General features: G+C 45.2%; 1 protein-coding gene across 1 annotated transcript in view; it reads left to right on the top strand.

Moving 5' to 3' along the window:
* Nucleotides 1-19658, top strand: part of COLEC12 (collectin subfamily member 12) — a 266937-nt gene that overhangs the window by 243048 nt on the left and 4231 nt on the right. The window contains exons 8-9 of the mRNA XM_075316379.1: nt 13671-13780; nt 17678-17823. Coding sequence (XP_075172494.1) covers nt 13671-13780; nt 17678-17823 — 256 coding nt within the window. The remainder of the gene's footprint in view (nt 1-13670; nt 13781-17677; nt 17824-19658) is intronic.

Raw genomic sequence — 19658 nt, 5'->3', positions numbered from 1 at the left:
GGTATTCTTGGGGTCGTATGCAGTGCCATCCAGTCTCCAAACGTCACGTGTGTGGTTGGCACCAAAGATCTCGATCTTCGTCTCATCAGACCAGAGAACCTTGAACCAGTCTGTCTCAGAGTCCTCCAAGTGATCATGAGCAAACTGTAGACGAGCCTTGACATGACGCTTTGAAAGTAAAGGTACCTTACGGGCTTGTCTGGAACGGAGACCATTGCGGTGGAGTACGTTACTTATGGTATTGACTGAAACCAATGTCCCCACTGCCATGAGATCTTCCCGGAGCTCCTTCCTTGTTGTCCTTGGGTTAGCCTTGACTCATCGGACAAGCCTGGCCTCGGCACAGGTGGAAACTTTCAAAGGCTGTCCAGGCCGTGGAAGGCTAACAGTAGTTCCATAAGCCTTCCACTTCCGGATGATGCTCCCAACAGTGGAGACAGGTAGGCCCAACTCATTGGAAAGGGTTTTGTACCCCTTGCCAGCCTTGTGACCCTCCACGATCTTGTCTCTGATGGCCTTGGAATGCTCCTTTGTCTTTCCCATGTTGACCAAGTATGAGTGCTGTTCACAAGTTTGGGGAGGGTCTTAATAAGTCAGAAAAGGCTGGAAAAAGAGATAATTAACCAAACATGTGAAGCTCATTGTTCTTTGTGCCTGAAATACTTCTTAATACTTTAGGGGAACCACACAGAATTCTTGTGGTTTGAGGGGTTGAATAATAAATGACCCTCTGAATAAACTTTTCACAATTTAAAAAAAAAATAAAAAAAGAAATAACATTCTTTTTTGCTGCAGTGCATTTCACACTTCCAGGCTGATCTACAGTCCAAATGTCACAATGCCAAGTTAATTCCGAATGTGTAAACCTGCTAAATCTGCAGGGGGTTGAATACTACTTGTAGTATGTTGATCCTAGGATTTCTATAATTCTACAATGTTTTCTTTTTGGTGTTGTAATTTCAATGTTGAGGCGTGTATACAGATAATGATTGTATAGGAAGTCAATATTCTATATTAAGTACATTATTTCGGTCTATTTTATGACCTTTATTGTCTGCCAAGTAGTATAGGTCTTATTTTGGAAAACGCAGAAAAATATATAAATACTAGCTGTACTACCCGGCTTCGCCCGGGTTAATAACTGTTGTTAACAAAATAGAATGTATTAACAAAAATGTATTCTGCACACAAAAACCACAAAACAAATAGATAGAAATGTAATTATTAAAAGGCAAAAATTAAGCTAATAGAAGCATTTCACAACATGTATTTCAACACCACAGATATTCCACACAGATTTAACTAAATTGACCAAGTAATGTGCTCCGTCTGTCTCTTTCCAGGTCTATCTCTTTCCCCGTCTGTCTCTTTCCCTGTATGTCTCTTTCCCCGTCTGTCTCTTTCCCTGTCTGCCTGTCTCTTTTTTTTGTCTGTCTCTATCTCTCTGTTTCTTTCCCCATCTGTCTATTTCTAGGTCTGTCTCTTTCCCAGGTCTGTCTCTTTCCCCGTCTGTCTCCCCGTTGCTTTGTCTGTGTCTTTTCCTGTCTGTCTCTTTCCCCGTCTATCTCTATCAAGGTCTGTGTCGTTCCCATCTATCTTTGTTTGTCTCTCTGGCTGTCTCCTCCTTCCCTGTCTGCCTGTCTCTGTCCCTGTCTGCATGTCTGTCTGTCTCTTTCCCCATCTGTCTCTTTCCAGGTCTGTCTCTTTCCAGGTCTTTCTCTTTCCAGGTCTGTCTCTTTCCAGGTCTTTCTCTTTCCAAGTCTGTCTCTTTCCAGGTCTGTCTCTTTCCAGGTCTGTCTCTGTCTGTCTGTTTCCAAGTCTGTCTCTGTCTGTCTCTTTCCCCGTCTGTCTATCTCTGTTTCTTTCACCGTTTGTCTCTGTCTGTCTCTTTCCCTGTCTATCGCTATCTCTCTGTCTCTTTCCATGTCTGTCTCTCTGTCTGTCTCTGTCTGTCTGTCTCTCTCTCTGTCTCTCTCTATCTGTCACCCCACCAACATCTTATTACCTCACTTATAAGCTTCTTATACTATGAATGTCTTTTTTTCCTATAGCAACCAATCACTGCTCCTACTAATAACCTGTAGTTCCAGGCTCTATTTGCTTTAATGGAGGCATGTTTTTTGAAGAGTAACTGTAAAGCGCGGGGTTACATTTTCCTGTCAAAACATAGTCTACAGCGTTCCTTGGGTCACATGAGGTGTCTGTGCAAAATTTCGTGATTGTAAATGCGACGGTGCGGATACACTTTTCGTTTCGCTTTTTCCCCATTATGTAGATAGGGGCAAAATTGATTGGTAAATTGGAACATGCAGGGTTAAAATTTCGCCTCACAACATAGCCTATGATGCTCTCTGGGTCCAGATGTGTGAGTGTGCAAAATTTGTGGCTGTAGCTGCGATGGTGCAGATGCCAATCCCGGACATACATACATACATTAATCTTTATATATTAGATGTCCAGTATGTCTCCTGAAAGGTTCCATATCCATAACAATTGCAAATGAAATGTAATAATCGTAATAATTAGCAGCTTTCTCAAAATATTTGTTTTATTTCCTTGACACTATTTTCATGATCATTTGCTATCACTGCATGGAAACATTTCTGTATATATTTAAAGGGATTCTGTCACCAGGTTTTTGACACCTAATATAAGAGCAGCATAATATGACAGAGACTCTAAGGGCTCATGCGCACGTAACTGCTGAGTATTCTGCAGCGATTTGACAGCACATGTGCGCTTCAAATCGCTACAGAAACACTGCATAATGGATGTAGTTTTTTGTAGAAAAAGCCGATTTCATGCGCTATGTCTGCTGCCCCCACCATAGACAGAGTGGGAGCTGCATCCAGAACGCACAAATAATTGACATGCTCATTTTATGAACACACGGATTTGGGTCAAAATTTTAGCACCCAAATCGCACGTCTCATGCAAAATCTACATAGATTGTACTGGGGACGCAGGGCGCATGCATTTACACTGCAGTGCTATACGCAGCGTAAATGCATGCTATTACGCAACGTGCGCACGAGCCCTCATTCCAGCGATGTGTCACTTACTGGGTTGGTTGCTCTAGTTTTGATAATATCACTATTTAATCAGCAGGAAATTATCATTAGTGGACTAGTAAACCTGCTGTGAGGTAGTTCTCCATATTTTTGAGCCCTGTTTAACCCTGCCCAGAGGTTATTAACAGTTTGGGGCCCCTGTGCAAGAAATATGTCTGGTTCCTTCTCCTTTTATTACAAAAAAAGCTACAGATTATATATCCTGTATGTTTAACACACACTCTTTTATATATATATATATATATATTGTGAGACTCATGTGGGATTAGTGGATGAGGGCAGGTATATCTCACCCCGGTATCGGTCCTATGTGACTTAGCCTGGCCAGGATCACCTGGCTACTAATGGATTAATGGGAGGTGAAGGACGGAGGTAATAGGAATCTGGGAAGTTGGGGGAGGGTCTCCATCTGGGAACACAGTAAGCCTGTCTGTGTAGGAGACACTTGTGAGGAGCAGTGCCTGATGTTTGTATGGTTTAGCTGGAAGGGAGAAGCCCTCCAGTTGGTAGTTAGGATAACACCGTGTATAGTTAGTGCCGGACAGGCAAGGATTTATTTTGTTGGTGGTTTTTTTTCTTTTTGTTTATGCTTCACTGCAATAAACCTGACCAAGCGTCAGTTACACCTTGAATTCGGCTGTCTGCCTGAGGTGAATACGTGCCCTTTGAACCCAGCAAAGGCGATCCCGGAGCGTGTTATCACATTGTGGTGGAGAACGCGGGCAGCACGTTACAGCGCATCATAATGGATGACGTGGTGAAAGCGCTGGTACAATCCGCAGCTGTGCAGCAGGAGGCTAATCGCTTGATGTCGGCACAGTTGAAGGAACTGGTGGAATCGACGGTTAAAGACCGCCAACTTTTGCAGCAGGTGGCGCAGCGTCTGGCGACCGTACCGGAGAGTAATGCGGAGGCTGACCAGAGGGTGATTCATGTGAGTCGGTGCTGGCAGAAATTAACCACAGAGGACGATGTGGAAGCTTACCTGACCACGTTTGAACGGACGGCGGAGCGGGAAAAGTGGCCAAAGGAGCGATGGGCCGACTTGCTTGCACCGTTTCTGGCAGGTGAGGCCCAAAAAGCCTACTTTGATCTTGAGCCTGAAGCAGCGCATGACTTTGATAAACTAAAAGCCGAGATCCTTGCCCGGCTGGGAGTGACGACGGCCGTGCGAGCACAGAGAGTTCATCAATGGACTTATCAGCCCGATAAACCACCGCGGTCACAGATGTTTGACCTCATTCACTTGACCAAGAAATGGCTACAGCCCGAGGTTTTGACGGCGCCAGAGATGGTACAAAGAATCGTTCTTGATAAATACCTAAGAGCTCTACCGCCATCTCTGAAGAGGTGGGTAAGCCATGGAAACCCCACGACAGCGGATCAGCTAGTGGATCTAGTGGAGCGTTATTCCTTGGCAGAAGGACTTATGGACGATGCTACACATCCTCGCTCTTCCCCTTCTCGACGAGGATCTGGTAAGACTGTTCCAGGGTCATGGGGAGGAGGAAAATATTCTAAGGCAGTGGAGGAGGAAAACAGGACTGCTGGCCCTGTGAGGGCTAAGGTGCCAAACTATGGTCTTAGCAAGGGGCCCGTGAGGTGTTTCCGCTGCCAGGAGGCGGGCCACATTGCTGCAAACTGTCCAGTAACTGCAGAACCGATGCAGTGTGATGTCACGGACTTTGAAAAACGCAGGGCTATGGTTGCACGGGTAGTGTGTGTTGCTGCATGTCAAGGCGATATGAAAAAACACCTGTGTGAAGTGTCCATTGATGGCAATACTGTTGTTGCACTATTAGACTCGGGAAGTGTGGTGACTCTGGTAAAGGCCAGTCTGGTAGCAGTCCCGATGGGACCGTCAGATAAATTTTCTGTGACATGTGTGCATGGAGACACCTGCTCGTACCTCACAACGGTCTCCTGCATTACTACGCCCTATGGGTCTGTGCATCATAAGGTGGGACTAGTACCAGCCCTATTGCATGATATCATTTTGGGCAGGGATTTTCCCCACTTCTGGCAGTTGTGGGAGAACCAATTAGTACCCCAGGGTAGCCGCACAGATGATCCTTCTCCCACACCTTGTGTGGGCCCGGAGCCACTAGAGGATGCCCCACAAGAGGGTTCAGAGGAGGAATCCGCTGAAAACAACCCCCAGTTCCCCTTTTCAGTTCTGGCGGGTGATTCCGATGAACCCGGGGCAGAGGCGGACACGGGTGGCTGTCCCCCTTCCTCTGGGCTGAATTTGGAAGTCCAGAAAGATGACTTCCAAAGTGAGCAAATGAGAGATCCTACCCTTTCTCAGGCTATAAAAAATGTTAAAATGATAAACGGGGTGCAGGTGGATGCAGGTACTAGGCTGTCTTACCCCTACATGGCACTGGAGAATGACTTTCTCTATCAGATAGAGAAGAAGGGGGATGACACAGTACAACGATTGGTTGTGCCGAGAGCCTACAGGCGGAGAGTGCTGGACCTGGCACACGGACACATGATGGGGGGACACCTGGGGGTCCAGAAAACTACCGAAAGGATATTACACTGTTTTGTTTGGCCCGGCATGCATCACGATATTCGCACCTATTGCGAGTCTTGTCCCGACTGCCAAATCTCTGCGCCTAGGCCCCGTTTCTGTAGCCCCTTAGTACCTCTGCCTATCATCGAGATCCCATTTGAGAGAATTGGGATGGATTTAGTTGGACCCCTCCCCAAGTCTGCACGAGGACACCAGCACATCCTTGTCATCTTGGATTATGCCACTCGCTACCCCGAGGCCATCCCTTTGCGTAACACGGCCACCAAGACCATTGCCAAGGAGCTGGTCCATGTGTTTAGTCGGGTTGGTGTCCCAAAACAAATACTCACAGACCAAGGAACCCCCTTTATGTCTAAAGTAATGAAAGAACTCTGCAGGCTGTTACAAATAGCACAGTTACGCACCTCCGTGTATCACCCTCAAACGGACGGACTGGTCGAACGGTTTAACAAAACTTTGAAACAGATGCTCCGTAAGGCGATAGACAAGGACGGGAAGAACTGGGACTACTTACTCCCGTATTTGCTTTTTGCCATCCGGGAGGTGCCCCAGTCTTCCACCGGGTTCTCTCCTTTCGAGCTTCTGTACGCCCGACGTCCCCGTGGTCTGTTAGATGTCGCTAAAGAAACCTGGGAGGGACAGGTCACCCCGTTCAAAAGCGTAATAGACCATGTAACCCAAATGCAGGACCGTATTGCGGCAGTGATGCCCATCGTTAAAGAGCATATGATACAGGCTCAAGGAGCACAGAAAAGGATTTATGATAGGGGGGCCAAGATCCGTACTTTTGCACCCGGAGATAGGGTGTTGATCCTGGTCCCCACGGCAGAAAGCAAATTTCTGGCAAAGTGGCAAGGCCCCTTTGAAATTAAGGAACGGGTGGGTGAGGTAAACTACAAAGTGTACCAGGCTGGTAAAAGGAAGCCTGAACAGATTTATCACGTGAATCTGATAAAACCCTGGAAGGACCGTCCAGCTCTGTCAGCAGATCTGGCCCTTCCGGTCTGCAAGCAGACCATACCGGATGTCGGGACGGCGGAGACTCTGTCGGAGCGGCAAAAGACCGACGTCAAGCAGTTTGTAATCAACAATCACGAGTTTTTCTCGGAAAAGCCCGGGCAGACCACTCTCATTAAACATGACATCATAACAGAGCCTGGGGTAACAGTTCAGGTAAAGCCCTACCGAATACCGGAGGCTCGGCGGGAAGCTGTCTCCCGAGAAGTGAAGACCATGTTAGAGTTAGGTGTAATCGAGGAATCGCATAGCGCCTGGTCGAGTCCGATTGTGTTAATTCCGAAACCAGACGGCTCCATTAGATTCTGCAATGACTTCAGGAGATTAAATGCGGTCTATAAATTTGATGCATACCCTATGCCACGGGTCGATGAATTAATAGATCGGCTTGGAAAAGCCCGGTATATCACGACCCTAGACTTAACGAAGGGCTATTGGCAGATTCCGCTAACAGAGGCCGCTAAAGAGAAAACCGCGTTTTCTACACCGGAAGGTTTATACCAGTATGTGTATATGCCGTTTGGACTACACGGGGCACCGGCAACCTTTCAAAGGTTGATGGACCGAGTCCTGAGGCCCCATAGGCAGTATGCTTCTGCGTATTTGGATGACATAGTCATTTACAGCCTGGACTGGGAGACGCACCTCCAGAAACTAGAGGCTGTGATTGAGGACCTGCGGGAGGCGGGTCTAACAGCAAACCCCAAGAAATGTCATATCGGGCTGGAAGAAGCCCGGTATTTGGGATACGTAATTGGGAGGGGAATTGTTAAACCCCAGATTGACAAGATACAAGCCATTCAGAACTGGCCGCAACCAGTCAACAAGAAGCAGGTGAGAGCATTTTTGGGAATAGCCGGCTACTACCGACGGTTCATTCCCAATTTTGCGACTACCGCTGTTCCCCTGACGGACCTTACCAAAGGGAAAGACTCTGTCATGATCAAATGGACCACGGCAGCCGAAGAAGCCTTCCATAACTTGAAACTAGCTCTTTGCTCTCAACCTGTGCTAATGACTCCTGACTTCCGCAGCGAGTTCGTGGTCCAAACGGACGCTTCTGATGCCGGTATAGGGGCCGTATTGTCGCAACTGAAGGACGGAGAGGAACATCCGGTCCTTTATCTTAGTCGGAAACTTAATAAGCATGAACGCAACTATGCCATAGTGGAAAAAGAATGCTTAGCCATTAAGTGGGCTCTAGAGTCCCTTAAATATTACTTGATTGGAAGGAAGTTCCGGCTGATCACTGACCATGCCCCTCTCAAGTGGATGCACTTGAATAGGGAACGGAATGGCCGAGTGACCCGGTGGTTCCTTGCACTTCAGGCCTACCGTTTTACAGTGGAGCACCGCCCGGGGGTGCGGATGGGGAATGCTGATGCCCTGTCTCGTGTGCACTGTTTTGTGGGTGCTGTTGCTCAGCTGCAGTGGTCTGAGCAGAGGGGGGGGATATGTGAGACTCATGTGGGATTAGTGGATGAGGGCAGGTATATCTCACCCCGGTATCGGTCCTATGTGACTTAGCCTGGCCAGGATCACCTGGCTACTAATGGATTAATGGGAGGTGAAGGACGGAGGTAAAAGGAATCTGGGAAGTTGGGGGAGGGTCTTCATCTGGGAACACAGTAAGCCTGTCTGTGTAGGAGACACTTGTGAGGAGCAGTGCCTGATGTTTGTATGGTTTAGCTGGAAGGGAGAAGCCCTCCAGTTGGTAGTTAGGATAACACCGTGTATAGTTAGTGCCGGACAGGCAAGGATTTATTTTGTTGGTGTTTTTTTTTCTTTTTGTTTATGCTTCACTGCAATAAACCTGACCAAGCGTCAGTTACACCTTGAATTCGGCTGTCTGCCTGAGGTGAATACGTGCCCTTTGAACCCAGCAAAGGCGATCCCGGAGCGTGTTATCACAATATATATATATATATATATATATATATAACATATTCTTTTCTCATTATGTATATTACCTTCCCTTATTATATAGTGCCCTCTCTTGTTATGTACAAACTTCTTTTATAATGGAGGAGGGTGATGGACTGGTCTTCTGGTCAGATGCTGCTCTATCAGCAGTAATTTATTTTATATCTAACAAGAAAGGGCATTATGTAGTGAATAGAGGGCACTGCGTAATCAAAATAACGAGAATAAGCTATGATGCTGCTATACATACAGGGGATGATTCCAAGTAATAATAGGATGGCACTGAACATAACATAATAAGCAACAATGCTATACAAAACTAGAAAGGGTGTAATAAAGGACAGTGTTATACATAAAAAAGGAAACAATGTAAAGAAGGCATACCACTATACATAACAAGAAAGTACAGTATCTACTAAGGGACCGTGCTGTACATTATAAGGCCACATTCTTGTATCCTAGTGTAGTGTCAGTGTGCTGCCTTTTTTTTGGGACAGCACACAGACCCATTGAGTATGTCCTATTCTTATCCTCAAAATCGGATCAGAAATGGGCATGCTCTGGGCCTCACAGATGTCATTCCCAGATCGGTGATTTTCACAGATGTGTGAATGGATCTATAAAACTGTATGTGTCCGTGTACCGTCCAATAAAAACATCTGGCAGTACACGGACATATCACACCAATGTGAAATTCTATCTAAGGGAGGTTGTTTTACAAACAACAGAATTACTCCAAGTAATACAGTGCAGATACAGAATAATATTTACACCCTGTGACTTACCGCTGACAACTTGATTGATTGGTTTTCTGTTGTTTCTTCTCCATATTGTCAGAATTTCATGTCAACATCGTTCAGCCACGACTCGTCTAACCACACTGACCACCACAGCCCTGAAAAGACCAAGGTCACATATATTGTATACATATATGTGCCTCCTGAATAAAAAATCCCCCAGACTGTGCCCCTAAATACAAATATATTCCTTACCATTATTATACAATTAGCAATGCACCATTTCAAATCTAAAGTGATAAGCCCCCAGCACTGTTTCCCCTATTAACTATAATTTCTGCTGCCTAATCTATGAACTAATCAATCTCTGTGACTCTCCCCCCAATTCATTGTAAGGGGTACTTTCCACGCTGCGATATCGGTACCGATATCACTAGCAAGCATACCCATCCCCGTCGGTTGTGCGTCACAGGCAAATCGCTGCCTGTGTCGCACAACATCGCTAACACCCGTCACACTACTTACCTTCCCTGCGACGTCGCTGTTGCCTGTGAACTGCCTCCTTTCTAAGGCGGACTTTGCACACTACGACATCGCAGGTGTGATGTCGGTGGGGTCAAATCAAAAGTGACGCACATCCGGCGTCGCAGTCGATATCGTAGTGTGTAAATCCTTTTTGATACGATTAACGAGCGCAAAAGCTCGTGTGAGAAGCCGCAGGAGCGAGGAACATCTCCTACCTGCGTCACTGCGTCTCACGCCGGCTCTGCGGAAGGAAGGAGGAGGGCGGGATGTTTACGTCCCGCTCAGCTGCACCCCTCTACTTTTATTGGCCACCTGCCGTGTGACGTCGCTATGACGCCGCACGACCCGCCCCCTTAATAAGGAGGCAGGTCGCCGGCCAGAGCGACGTCGCAGGGCAGGTAAGTGCGTGTGAAGCTGCCGTAGCGATAATGTTCGCTACGGCAGCAATAACAAGATATCGCTGCTGCGACGGGGGCGGAGACTATCGCGCTCGACATCGCAGCATCGGCTTGCGATGTCGCAGCGTGCAAAGTACCCCTAAGGGGGCAGTTCGTGCGGCGTCACAGTGACGTCACACGGCAGCCATCCAATAGCAGAGGAGGAGCGGAGATGAGCGGCCGGGAACATGCTGCCCACCTCCTTCCTTCCGCATTGCCGGTGGAGGCAGGTAAGGAGATGTTCGTCGCTCCTGCGGTGTCACACACAGCGATGTGTGATGCCGCAGGAACAACGAACAACCTCGCTACTCACCAGACAACGATATTTGGTGTTTGGACGACCTTTCCAACACCAACAATTTTGACCACTTTTGCGATCGTTGAAGGTCGCTCGTATGTGTCACACACTGCGATGACGCTAACGACGCCGGATGTGCGTCACAAACACCGTAACCCCGACGATATATTGTTAGCGATGTCGCAGTGTGTAAAGTACCCCTAAGGTTTAGTGCACACATTGCATTTTTCTTACCTGGATTTGTTGCAGCGTTTCACAGTACTGGTAAAGTAAATGAGATTTCAGAATTCTCCTGTAAATGTTGCTTATTTTTTTCTTGCAGATTTGAATCTGCAGCCGTCGATTCTTGCAGCTTTTTTTTTTGCAGCGTATTTCACCCATACTAATGAGTGGAGAAAAAATACTCAATAAAACATATCTAAAAAAAATACAGCAAAAATGTGTATTTTATGCAGCATTCTTCCTTGCAATGCCTCAACATTTGCAGCAGATTTTTCAGCCTAAAATCCTGAACATGTGAACATAGCTTCACTTCTTGTCCTGTGTACCCCTCTCACACCATTCATTATAAGCCTCAGATATCATCATACTGAATTAAGGGGATCGAGAAGATGTTATTGAGCTGTGGATACTATCAGGTACTTACCAAAATTTGGGCCTGGGCCCCCTTCATGTTGGTTACATCTTTGGGCCCTTGTAGAATTCTAGATCCTGTAAAGACATATGTGTTCATCCCCCATATAACGATTTTCCCCATCCAGGTTTCTTTCTTTAATAATGTCCTCCATTCTGGGCCCTTTCCTGGAATAATGTCTTCCATCCTAAGCCTCTTCCTAGTATACTATCCCTCAATACATTGCACTAGTTGTGTGTACTCGTGCATACCTCCAGCTGAAATAGACACCTCTGGTCCCTGGTGCAGCTGCATCGGCTAGACTAATGGTACATTTGCACCTGACCCTGTCCCCACCATTGATTGGCAGTTTTCTGTGTACATTGTACAGAAGCAGAAATCTGCCAATCAGGGCTCAAAATTCAGATAACTACTAGAACTGCATCAGATAAAGCAGGGATTTTGTAAAAATTACAGCAAGTAGCCCAGTAATGGACACATCACTGGAATCAGGGTTTCACTGTCCCTACTCTCAGATAAGGTAACAAAACATGGTGAGATTTAAAGGGTTGCTACAATGCATCTAGTCTGGGAAATACTGTGAGGTAAACTCAGCAAAAAAAATCTATTTTCTTCCATTTGTAACAATACAATTTTCTTGGACTAAATAAAAGTAATTCTCATTAGTGGCTAGAAATTCTTCCCTGACAGCCAGTGCTTTTACTGGATATGGGGCACTGTTGCAAATTGTGACTACTAGGGACACTAGTCTTAGTAGTAGGCACACTAGTATGAACACTTTTCGGGGGACACTAGTGTGAACACTTTTGGGGGAACACTGGGGTGAACACTTTGTGGGGACACTGGTGTGAACACTTTTTTGGGGGACACTGGTGTGAATACTTTTGGGGTACACTGGTGTGAACACGTTTTGAGGTACACTGATGTGAACACTTTTTGGGGACACTGGTGTGAACACTTTTTTTGGGCATTGGTGTGAACAGTTTTTGGGGGACACGGGTGTGAATACTTTTGGGGGGGCACGAGTGTCTCATTTTGATCTATGACTGCTGGGTGGAGAGGAGTTGCTACTTTTACTAGTGCATGAGAGATGGGTAACTGCTGTAATTACTGCAGCTGAAGGAGCAGATTGTGCTTTGGTGATCTTTGGTGTGCCCACGGGGCAAGGTACAGCTATGTCCGCAGGTTTCCCGCAGCTGATCCCCGGAATCCGCGGCTATCCATTGCTGCGGGATTCCAGCGAAATATCTGCAGTAAACCTGCGGACATTCATGCGACTTACCTGCAGAAGTCCCGGCCTCTATCTCCATAGTGGAGATTCTGGAATTCTGCAGAAATTTCCGCAGGAATAATTGACATGCAGTTACGTGCGGCTGCAGGACATCTACAGCATATTCCGCAGCCGCACATTCCGCAGCGTTGATACAGCACTCCCCAAATCCCATAGGATAACATGGGGAGTGTCTGTACTTGCTTAAACCTGCAGATTTATCTGGAAAAGGACTGGCACATGACTTATTTCTTCCAAAGACAATACTAAAGCAGGCTTTACACGCTACGATATCGCTAGCAATTGCTAGCGATATCGTACGCAAAAGCACCCGCCCCCGTCGTGCATGCGATTTTGTGTGATCACTGCCGCAGCGAACATTATCGCTGCTGCAGCGTCACACGCACTTACCTGGTCGGCGGCGGCGCTGTGACTGCCGAACAATCCCTCCCTCAAGGGGGAGGGACGTTCGGAATCACAGCGACGTCACCGCGACATCACTAAGCGGCCGGCCAATCAAAGCGGAGGGGCGGAGATGAGCGGGACGTAATATGTTCCTCGCTCCTGCGTTGTCACACACAGCGATGTGTGCTGCCGCAGGAGCGACGAACCACATCGATAATCAACCATTACCGATTTTTGGTTTTGGGACTTCCTCTCCATGGTGAACGATTTTTGCCATTTTTGAGGTCGCTGGTAAGTGTCACACGCTGCGATATCGTTAATGACGCCGGATGTGCGTCACTAACAACGTGACCCCGGCGATAAAACATTAACGATATCATAGCGTATAAAGCCCCCTTTAGGATCAGGGGGCATTCACTTCTAGTGGAAGAAAAGCGATTCCGGCAGCTAAATAGGAAAGGGTTCTTTACAGTTAGAGCAGTCAGACTGTGGAATGCCCTACCACAAGAGGTAGTAATGGCAGATACTATAACAGCTTTTAAAGACAGGGCTGGATGATTTCCTCAGTGCACACAACATTGTTGGTTATAAATGATTTAGTGACAAAATGTAGAATTGGTGGAGGAAGGTTGAAGTAGATGGACCTAGGTCTTTTTTCAAACTATGTAACTGTGTAAAAGATATAAAAGTACTGGAAAACCCATTTTAACCTAATCTCTGTTGTAGATATTGCTTTGAGTCTTTACTGGTCACCAGTGATATTGGGGTTAAGATAAAATCATTGTTTACTTAAATTTAAATTTTTCCTTGACAGCAATTCATTAAGAAGCAAACTACTGGAAAGGGCAATTTTTGGATTGGTCTTACTGACAAAGAAGAGGAGAATGTATGGAAGTGGCTGGATGACTCTATCCCAATCTTCACGTATGTATGAAAGCACAGATATGTTATATATGAATGAGTCCACTGTAACAGCTGTTACCTACATACAACTTACTTTACTTGAAAAAAAGTTTTGTATTTGTGAAGAGGATTCAGTAATAATTCTTGGATTTTCGAATGATTGACACTTTACAAAAATGGCAGCCATCTGCATGTAACATAAAAATTAGAAGTCACTTATTCCTCATTGTTAATAGTACAACTGTTACACTGGAAATGCTGTGACTGCATGCAATTAACTAAGAAGGACATAATGCAGCACAGAGGTCATCTTATCCCCAAATCCTGCACAGTGGACCACAGATTTTGGGTGATACAATTCCCCTTATTAAAGGATATGTTCCTATACAATCAGCACTGATTGGACACTGTTACAGTGTGTAAAGACACACCCCTAACTGATAGCACCCAGTTGTCAGTTTATTTATAATTATCTAGTAAGATTAAAGGGAACCTGTCAGGTGCAATATGCACCCAGAACAACGAGCAGTTCTGGGTGCATATTGCTAATCCCTGCGTCTGGTAGAAAAGTATTTCTGAAGATCTTTTATCATATGCTAATGACCGCGGGGACTAGTCCCCTGGGCCTTACTTCCCCTGGCTAGTCAGCTTCATTAGCATGTTAGTACACCCCTCTGAGCATCCTAACATGCTAATGAATGTGCAGCGTCAGAAGATGATCTCACTCACTTCTGCGCTGTCATCGAGTCCGACGGGAGATTTTGGCTCACTGCGCATGACCTCAGAGTTTTGGTCATGCGCACTACTTCAGTTTGAAGCCAGGACGCGTACACCTGGCTTCATAGTGCGCATGGCCGAAACTCCAAGGTCATGCGCACTGAGCTGAAATCCTGCATCGGACATGATGGCAGTGGAGAGGTGAGTGAGATCATCCTCTGACAATGCACATTCATTAGCATGTTAGCATACCCACAGGGGCGTATTAACATGCTAATGGGGCCGCCCAGCCAGTGGAAGTAACGCCCAAAGGACTAGTCCCCTCACTCATTAATATACGATAAAAGATCTTTAGAAATACGTTTTGTAAAGATCTCTTTATCTATGCTAGTGTATACAGGGACGGTTAGGCAGGGATTAGCAATATGCACTCAGAACTGCTCTTGGTTCTGGGGGCATATTGGACCTGACAGGTTCCCTTTAACAGGAAAATGGCTCAATGAAGAGTCCTAAGAAAAGATGCTCCAGAAATATTAATTTATGAGGAATGCAATTATATTTTTAAACAGACAGGACACCTGACAGGTCCTCTCTTAACCTGTAGCAGACTAAAAGAGTGTGTGCTGTGAGGATTCTCTGGCAAGACCGAGCAGTAATGTGACCACAGGTATGCAATATGCATACCTCACGTTACATTTTGGCTAGACATTCATTCGCAGTCTCATTCAATTCAAGTCTAGTTGGAATGTGGACGAGCGTATGCATATCAAACACTTGAGGGCACTTGAGTGCTCAGTCCCGCCGCCAGCATCAGAGACACCTAACAGCGTGTGAAAAAGCCTGGGCAACCCTTTTATTATGGTAAACGCCAAAGAGAAAAAATGGTCAAAAGGCTAGAAATACTGTTTTTTAATCAACATGCAGATGTAGAAAATTGTAATGAAAAGTGATCAAATTGATATGCTCAAAATGGCACTAATAAAAGCTACAACTAGTACCAGAAACAAACACTCTATTGCAAAGCTCCACCTACAAAAAAATAAAAATATTGTGGATCATAGAAAATGTTGAAACTAACCAATTTTTTTTAAAGCATTTTTTATTTAAAGCACGTTTCAAAATCAGTAAATAAAAAAACTATAAATTTGGTATTCTGCAAAATCAAGTGTTTTTTTTCAGATTGAACATGAAATTCAAAAAACAATAGCAGAATTTTTTTTATTAGACTGTATAATAAAATGAATGGTGTAGTTCAAAACTAGCCCTCATACGGGTATGGCAGTGAAAAATAAAGTTATGGATTTTGGAAAAAGGGAAAATGAAAATGCAAAAAATCAAAACAAAATGAAGGATTTAGGCTGAGACCGCACTTTGCGTCCACCTACTTGCAGTTCTAAATGCACGTTTTTGGCTTAATTGATTTGACCAAAGTTGCCTTTTCAGAACTTTAGCGCTGAAAACGCATGCGTATTTACCGCTTTTTTGATGCGTTTTCAATGCTTTTTACATGCTTTTTCGCCTGCATTTTGACAGATGTGTTTTGAACATCAAGACACTGCTAAATAAAGTTTAAACAGTCAAACATAATGAAAAAGATTAAAAAAAGGATCATATTTATATTACTGGGAAAAATAATTAAAATAGATATATTTCATTAAATTTTAGCGGTATTATACATTTTATCGCTAAAATAGCAATAAATGCATATTTTTCTTAAATTTAATTGTCGGATTATGTGTGTGTGTAAAGGGACATATCAAATCATTATTTTGATGTCCAAAACGCATGTTTTCTGCACTGAAAAAGCAGGTAAAACGCAGGAATTTGAAGGAATCTTGGTTTTTGCCATTTCACATTGACTTCAATGTTACGAAAACGCACCCAAATTGGCAAAAACAATTGACATGTTGCTTCTTTGAACGCATGGTTTTTGCCACAAAATATGCAAATTAAATGCAGCGCTTAGAAACGCAAAGTGCGGTCTAGAAATCCCCATTTTCCATAGACTTTGCTGTGAAATCAAAACGTATGCCTTTTGGCATGAAAAAGGTGCTTCTCAAAACGGACTTAAAAAGCACCTAAAATTTAGGTGGAAACGCAAAGTGCGGTCTCAGCCTAAGGCCTCTTTCACACGTCAGTGATTCTGGTACGTTTGTGCTTTTTTTTTAAACATACCAGAATCACTGACATACGCAGACCCATTATAATGAATGGGTCTGCTCACACGTCAGTGATTTTTCACTGCACGTGTCTCCGTGCGGCGTACCCGCGTGTGCATGATTGCCGCACGGAGACATGTCCATTTTTTTCTGGTATCACTGATGTCCCACGGACCACGCAGTGGTGTGGTCCGTGAAACACGTGCCAGAAAAAAACGTGCTTTTAAAATAAAAAACATTTTAACTCACCCGGCGTCCAGCGATGTCCTCTGCAGCCCATGCAGCTTGCTGCTTCTGAGCCGGCTAATTATTATCGCGCATATTCATGATGCGTGACACAGCCGACCCGGAAGCAGCTGCTGCGGGGGTCAGCGCCGGCCGGATGCTGCACCGCGGGAGCGATCAGCACCATGGAGAGCGGGAGCGGGCGCAGGTGAGTTGATTACTAAGTGCATTCACGGGCCACGGAGAACGGAGCCCGGATTGCACTTAGACAACCCACGTGTGCCGTGATTCACGGCACACGCATGGACATGTGCGTGTTTTACACGCCAGTGAAAAACGTCAGTGTTTTTCACTGACGTGTGAAACGGGCCTAAGGCTGTTTGGTGAGATAAGGAAGGTTACAATACACATAAAGTGGTCAGGTTAGGCCAATATACATCTAATATGTATGGGCATCTTAAAGGGGTTGTCCCAAGTTATCACCTAGCTACAGGATAGGTGGTAATTTGCTGATTGCTGGGGATTTGATCACTGGGAATCCAACTGATCCCACGAACGGGGCTCTGATGCACCACCATAATTAATTTTCCATGAGACTGTTGGAGGTAATTGAACAATGTACGTGGCTTTCTACACCAGTCACAATGACAGTGAATGGAGCAGAGTTCTAATGTATGAATGAGGCCTGAACTCTTCCCCTGATGATCTACCTCAGTGGCGTCTGGTTGTGGCGCTTTCAGCTGGCTGGATAACGTGTTTTTTTATACTAATATTCATCTGTGCTGTACTAATGTAACTATCATGATATAAATTACAGAAACTGGAAATCTGGTCAGCCTGATAACTGGACCCCCGATATGGGACCTGGAGAAGACTGTGCAGGATTAATATATTCAGGCTTGTGGAATGATTTCTTTTGTCAAGAAGATAATTACTTTATTTGTGAAAAAGACATAGACAAAGGTAAGATGGTGAAGATTAATCTGGGTCGTTTGCGTACAAGTATCAATCATGTATGTGTTAATGCCCCCATCCAGTCCTATATCAAATATGACCAGGAATTTCCAATGCATCGTCATTATACCGATCATGTTCCCTACTGCTTCTTCAGTTTATAAGATTGCTGCTACTTTAGGTATAATGACGATACTTTAGAAAGGCATAAGCCCATTTATTATAGAGGTGGAAGGTCGTTTTAATGTAGGTAAGATTAGAAAACGAAGGCCCTTATTCAGTAATGGGGGCTTTACACGCTGCGACATCGCTAATGCGGAGTCGTTGGGGTCACGGAATTTGTGACGTACATCCGGCCGCATTAGCGATGCCGTTGCGTGTGACACCGATAAGCGATTTTGCATCGTTGCAAAAACGTGCAAAATCGCTAATCGGCGACATGGGGGTCCATTCTTAAAAATCGTTACTGCAGCAGTAACGAAGTTGTTCCTCGTTCCTGCGGCAGCACACATCGCTCCGTGTAACGCCGCAGGAACGAGGAACCTCTCCTTACCTGCCTCCCAGCCGCTATGCGAAGCAAGGAGGTGGGCGGGATGTTACGTCCCGCTCATCTCTGCCCCTCCGCTGCTATTGGGCGGCGGTTCAGTGACGCTTCAGTGACGTCGCTGTGACGCCGCACCTCCTTAGAAAGGAGGCGGTTCGCCGGTCGCAGCGACGTCGCCGGACAGGTAAGTATGTGTGACGGCTCTGGGCGATGTTGTGCGGCACGGGCAGCGATTTGCCCGTGTCGCGCAACAGATGGGGGAGGGTACCCACACTAGCGATATCGGGACCGATATCGCAGTGTGTAAAGTAGCCTTAAGACTAGCATCTCGTGTGCCAGAAGAGGCACGTGCCACTTAGTGAATCTGACCCATCTACCCAGTGGCGTGGGACTCGCCAGAAATGTCCCTCCGGTCAGGGAGTCAAGGACTGGAGTAACATATCTGGGGTAAGACATGCCGCCACTACTGATGAAGTTGATGGGCAGGCATAGCTATGGTTCTGGACCATTTTAGTAAGGCTCCCCAAAACAAAGGCTGAAAAAGCCAAAGGAGGCAAAATTTTCTCACAAATTTTACAACAGTGTTTTTCACCAGTTTTCTGGGATATAAGTATCAGATTAAAAATGTCATTTTCCACTCTCAGCATACTATTTTTTTCTAAAGCTTTTTTTATACAGTCATATGAAAAAGTTTGGGCACCCCTATTAATGTTAACCTTTTTCCTTTATAACAATTTGGGCTTTTGCAACAGCTATTTCAGTTTCATATATCTAATAACTGATGGACTGAGTAATATTTCTGGATTGAAATTAAGTTTATTGTACTTACAGAAAATGTGCAATCCGCATTTAAACAAAATTTGACCGGTGCAAAAGTATGGGCTCCCTTATCAATTTCTTGATTTGAACACTCCTAACTACTTTTTACTGACTTACTAAAGCACTAAATTGGTTTTGTAACCTTATTGAGCTTTGAACTTCATAGGCAGGTGTATCCAATCATGAGAAAAGGTATTTAAGGTGGCCACTTGCAAGTTGTTCTCCTATTTGAATCTCCTATGAAGAGTGGCATCATGGGCTCCTCAAAACAACTCTCAAATGATCTGAAAACAAAGATTATTCAACATAGTTGTTCAGGGGAAGGATACAAAAAGTTGTCTCAGAGATTTAAACTGTCAGTTTCCACTGTGAGGAACATAGTAAGGAAATGGAAGAACACAGGTACAGTTCTTGTTAAGCCCAGAAGTGGCAGACCAAGAAAAATATCAGAAAGGCAGAGAAGAAGAATGGTGAGAACAGT

This window comes from Anomaloglossus baeobatrachus, chromosome 6 (assembly GCF_048569485.1).
Source record: "Anomaloglossus baeobatrachus isolate aAnoBae1 chromosome 6, aAnoBae1.hap1, whole genome shotgun sequence".
In the NCBI taxonomy this organism is placed as follows: Eukaryota; Metazoa; Chordata; class Amphibia; order Anura; family Aromobatidae; genus Anomaloglossus; species Anomaloglossus baeobatrachus.
This window is presented reverse-complemented; position numbering and strand designations above follow the sequence as displayed.